Source organism: Grus americana (assembly GCF_028858705.1).
Source record: "Grus americana isolate bGruAme1 chromosome 26 unlocalized genomic scaffold, bGruAme1.mat SUPER_26_unloc_2, whole genome shotgun sequence".
Lineage (NCBI taxonomy): Eukaryota > Metazoa > Chordata > Aves > Gruiformes > Gruidae > Grus > Grus americana.
Genome location: NW_026561289.1, coordinates 6,388 through 11,452, shown reverse-complemented (window position 1 = coordinate 11,452; position 5,065 = coordinate 6,388). Strand labels below are relative to the sequence as shown.

General features: G+C 61.0%; 1 protein-coding gene across 1 annotated transcript; it reads left to right on the top strand.

The window, feature by feature from the left end:
• Positions 1-283: 283 nt before the first annotated feature.
• Positions 284-2,944, top strand: LOC129200013 (PHD finger protein 7-like). Its single transcript, XM_054811270.1, has 6 exons — positions 284-317; positions 1,027-1,174; positions 1,387-1,653; positions 1,864-1,977; positions 2,130-2,248; positions 2,421-2,944. The coding sequence occupies exons 1-6, from the start codon at positions 284-286 to the stop codon at positions 2,942-2,944; spliced, it is 1,206 nt and encodes a 401-aa protein (XP_054667245.1).
• Positions 2,945-5,065: the final 2,121 nt, after the last annotated feature.

Here is a 5,065-nt window from a genome sequence, read left to right as displayed (position 1 = left end):
GAGTGGCCACTGTGACCCGTCGCCAAGGCCTGGATAAAGGGCTGCTGGGCTGTGGCCTTGCGACCTGGCGAGGTGAGGAGAGGGCAGGGGAAGAAGGGGCTTGCCCAGGGCTGCCGAGGGAGGAGGGGAGCCGCACTCCTTGGGGCTCCGGGGCCTGCGATACAAGCTCACCGTGTCCCACTGCTCTCTAAGGGTTGGCAGAGGAGTGTGCAGAGGAGAAACCCCGGCACTGCTGCGGCAGAGCCTCTCCAAGCACTTGCTGTCCATGTGCACCGCGTTCGCAATGAAGCAGCAGGACCCCGACTCGAGGGAGCAAGGTGAGAGCGAAGTATCCCTCCCCACAGCTCCCCATGGCTGGCAGAGGGGCTGTCAGGGCAGTCTGCATCCGGCCAAGCTAGGCCAGCTAGGCGTGGACAGAGCCAGGCTTTGGGGGACGCTTCCCTCAGCCCTGCAGAGGTGCTCATTCCCAGCGGCATTTGCTCTCTCCCCTCCAGCATGCATGCTGTGTCGCCGGGCAGAGGCTGACCCGGATATCTGTGGGTGCAAAAGCGCAAAGAAGGGGCTCTGTGCCCACACCTATTGCCTGGTGAGTTGTCCTGGGGCTCCGTCCGGCTTTCGGCCAGGGATAGTCCCCTCCTTGCTGATCTCATGAGCTCCTGGCCTCCTCTGCTCTGCAGTTCCTTGCCAGCGGGCTTTTTCCACAAGAGAGCAGGAACGGGTTTCTCACCGAGGACACCAGACGCGCAATCCAGGAGGCAGCCCAGAAGGTGAGCATCTGGCAAGAGCCGGGAGGCTTGTAGCAGGAGAGGCTTGCGGGAGCTCCACCTGGAGCCCCGGAAAGAAATCCCAGCCCTTCCACCAGCTCTGGGACAAACGCCTGCTCCCAGCAGCTCCGCAGAGGCTCCGGCACAGGCCAAAGCTTCGTGGACCAGGCCGATCTGCGGGCTGTGAGCCAGCAATGCCCACAGCCTGCGCCCGGCCCGGAGGCGTGGGGCCAGCCACGCAGGCCCTGAGCCTGCCGCTGAGGGGGGCTGCTCTGCTCTTTCCAGCGCTGCTTCGTTTGCGGCGAGACGGGCGCCGCCATCACCTGCCAGCAGAAGGGGTGCGACCGCAGCTTCCATCTCCCTTGCGCCTCAGAGGGTGAATGTGTCACCCAGTTCTTCGGGCTGTACAGGTAAGGGCTGCCGGCCCTCGTGCAGGAGCCTCCCCACCTACCAGCAAGCGAGGAACCCACAGGGACGCTTCCCATCAGCTTGCCACAGCCCGAGCCTGAGCCCGGACAGGAGCTGGGGCTCCTTCACACCTCCTCTGCCCTCCTCGCCGTCACCGGGGAAGGACTCGGCACTTCTCACCTCACCTTGCCCATCCCTTCCATCCTTCTCCCAGGTCCTTCTGCTGGGAGCACCGCCCAGAGCAGGCAGTGCAGGCCGCTCCAGAGCACAACACCACCTGCATCATCTGCCTGGGCCTCGTGGAGGACAAAAAGTCCTACCACACCATGGTGTGCCCAGCATGCCAACACGCCTGGTTCCACCGGACCTGCATCCAGAAGCAGGCTATCCATGCCGGCGTCTGCTTCCGCTGCTTGCGTTGCCAAAGCAAAGATCAGTTCGTGATGGAAATGCTCACCATGGGGATTCGAATCTCCAAGAGGTTCGTTTTTCTCTTCCCGACTCACAAGACGTCAGGCGCAAGCGTGGTGCCAGGCCAGGGCAGGCCTGGCCACCTGCTGTCCCCTGACTCTTTGTCCTCTGCTGCGTGGAGGAGCTGGCAACAGGGTGTGGGCAGAAGGGCAGGAACGGCCTGGATCTGCCTGATGCTGGGGCAGCCGGGGCTCAAGACTTTCCCTTCCTTCTCCAGCAGACAACCGTCACGGGAGAGCGACCAGGCATTTGGACTGGTGTATCAGAGGCACATCCGCTGCAATGCCAGCAAGTGCCTTTGTCTGGGAGGCAGGGAGCAGGCAGAGGAAGAGGGGTGAGTTGCCAAAGCAGCGATCTAGGGCTCTGCATGGGATCTCTGTCTCCCCACGTGCTCAGGGAGGAAGGACTAAGAAGAAGGGTTCTGCCAGGCAATCCGGTGCTTGCGACACTTTGTCCTCACAACCAGCAACCCCTTTGCTTCCCCAGGTCCTGGCAGATGCTCCTGTGTAGCTCCTGCGCAGCCAAAGGCATCCACAGGCGCTGCTCCTACCTGAGGAACAGCGCAACCACCTGGCAGTGTGACTGCTGTGCTGGCCTGGGCCCTGGTAAGAGGCAAAGCACCCGCGTGTCCCCCGCGCTGGGGCCAGGGGCCAGGCTAGGCCTGGTAGCAGGGACTTAGGTTGGGCTTGGCTTCAGGAGGGCTGTGGGCACCACGATGGCCTCTCCTGCCCCGGGGCTGGGTGGCCGTGCTGCTGACCTTCTTGCCCCCCCTCGCAGGCGCCAGTGACAAGTCAGAGCTTGCCAGCATCAGAACCGCCAGCCAGGCGGCATCGGGGCTGTCCCATGGCTCCCTGGTGCCTGAGAGCAGCAGGCCCAGCACCATCACCTACACACCACCGGGGCCATCCCGCAGCTCCCCAGGGCCTGAAAGCAGCAGCCGCTCCAGCCACATTGGGCCAGACCGCATCCGGCACCGCTCGCAGTTACAACGTCGGGCGCAAAAGCCATACAGCCGGCCTGGCAAACCCCGTGGGACCAGCCACATGCCAGCTCCAAGTGTCGAGCCGAGCAGCCCCAGCACTGCCTGGCAGATGGCGCTGGGGCTGTTCCTTGGTGTGCTGGCGCTCCAGAGGAGCAGCTCCACCTCTGCCAGCCAGGCAGCGTCGGGGCTGTCCCGTGGCGCTCTGGTGCTCGAGAGCAGCAGCCGCTCCAGCCACCCTGGGCCAGACCGCATCCGACACCGCTCGCGGTTACAACATCGGGCGCAAAAACCATACAGCCGGCCTGGAAGATGCTGCTGACCAGTCGTGCGCCAGCCCTGAGTGCTGGCCCCCATGCCCCAGCACAATAAAGTTGGCTGCTCATCTTAGCTGCACTGGGAGATCCCACACTCGTTTGTCCATCATCCTCCTCTGCCCTTCTCAAGGGCCAGTCTTAGGGGATGGGACTGGGGGTCTCCCTGCTCTTCTCCCCCAGGGTTGGCAGCATCTTCCCCAGACCGGAATTCCTCCCTATGAGCTGGCCTTGGCCAGCTGCCCAGCACCTTGCCCATGTGCTTCAGGCCTTGCTGGCCCCCGGGAGGCTGCAGTTCAGTGTCACTCCGGAGCAGCGCTTTCCCCCAGTGGCATGCTCACACGCACCCCCCCCCCTCAGCCCCACTGCACCCCTCCTCTCTACCCCTTCCCCACTCCCCTGCAACAGCTCTCCCCCACCTCCAGGCGCAGCGCCGCCGTCCCACAGGGCACTCCTTGCCCCAGGGAGGGCAGCCTTGCCCAGGAGGCCCTGACTGGGCCCCAGCGCCCTGGCATGTCCCGGGCTCCCTGCTCCGGCCTCCATTCTCTGTCCTGGCCAAGTTGGGGGGGGACCAAGCCCAGGGGCTGCCCGCTGCCATAAGTGCTTGGGGGACTGTCGGCAGGCTTAAGGTGTGCCCCTGGGCTTGGGGGTTTTTCGGGGGGGGTGTAGCTTCTGAGCCTGGAGGTTGGTGCCAATTTGCGGGGAAACTTCAGGGTTTGGGGACGTTGCTGTGTCGGGTGCATGCTGCCAGGTTTGGGGGGTGCTGCCAGGTGTGGGGTGCCTCTGGATTTAATGTTTGTTCCTGGATTTGGGCAATGCTACCAAGTCTAAGGGTTATCTCTGGTTTGGGGGGGTTGAAAGCAGCACCGGCTCCAGTGGAAACAAGCCTTGCTGTCCCTGCAGCAGTGCCAGCAGTGCATTTCGTAAGGTGCTGGGCACCGGTGTGGTCACGCTCCACGCTCTGGCTCGTGGTTTCAGCAGCTCGGGTAGCCGGCTGGCCACCCTGGAGAAGAGCTGGGGTGCCACCCTCAGATGTTTTTCACTTGCTGTGTTTGAGGTGAAATTACGTCTCTCACGTCTGGAGTACTTCAGGAGAGTACACACCACGCTGCCTGCCCCGCCCTGGTAGTAAATGATGTGTTTCTCTTTGGAGTTTAATTGCCTTATTCCTTCTTTTGGTCCTCTGGTGCAGATCACTCAGCGCCAACGGTGCAGGCTGATTGTCGCATTGCGCCTGCTGTTTTGCTTGGCAGTGCTGCAGGAGGGAAGCTGGGCAGTGCTGCTCCACTGCCTGCTGCTGGGGTAGCTGTGGAGGAAAAGAGGCTTTAGGAAATCCCTTCCCGAGTCCAGCTGAAGCTCAGGAGGTTTTCTGCCAGTGGAGCTGCTGTGGCACTCACAGCACTTGGCGAGGTCTCGGACTTTTCTTGGGCTCGCTTTAGTTTCTGCTCCGTGTGAGATTGTTGGCAAGCATGGAATCCGCGCAGGCAGCCTGTGCTCCTGGGGAATTGTCTTGTTGCTTTTTGTCACAGAGCGGCTTGTCAGACAACTGTCTAGTGAACGAGGCTTCTAGTGATGGTTTGCTATCTGGATAGCCAGAAAAACAGGAGAGGGATGGAAGTCACTATCTTTAAGCTGGGTGGAATCAGCAACTCGAACTCATGAAATGTCTTGGCACATCTCAGATGAGCTCTGCTAGCATCCTCTGCCTTTAGAGTGATACTGGGTAAGATCAGGAAGCTTTAGTCTCGTGCTAGCTTTTCACCTGCAAACACTTCCATGTACTTCTTCCTGCATCTGCTTTTGTCCCTCTAAAACCAAGAGCTGGTCTCTGGGTCTTCTGCTTTGTAGTCAATGGTATTACTTTTTAGTTTAGTTCATCTGCATTTCTTTCTCTCGCTCCCTCTCTGTCTCGGAGAGCTGAATAAGCTGTTAAAGAGAAGATTAACCAGGGGCATATTCCTGCATTGAAGAATACAACGTAGGAGAGAAAGGCAGAAGTGTCTCCTCAGGAGACATCTACAAATGACATCTACAGGCTGTGTAGAAGATGGACCGCTCCGGGCCAGGGTGAGCACCCCGTGACTCACTTGCGCTCCAGTTGCTGATACAAGGCGTGGTGGTGGGGCTGA

What these genes read in the sequence shown, in the direction of transcription:
- LOC129200013 (XM_054811270.1), top strand. Translation starts at nt 284, where the DNA reads ATGAAGCAGCAGGACCCCGACTCGAGGGAGCAAG. An exon ending in GGGATTCGAATCTCCAAGAG is followed by an intron (nt 1,654 to 1,863) that starts GTTCGTTTTTCT and finishes CTTCTCCAGCAG; the next exon opens with ACAACCGTCACGGGAGAGCG. An exon ending in GAGCAGGCAGAGGAAGAGGG is followed by an intron (nt 1,978 to 2,129) that starts GTGAGTTGCCAA and finishes TTGCTTCCCCAG; the next exon opens with GTCCTGGCAGATGCTCCTGT.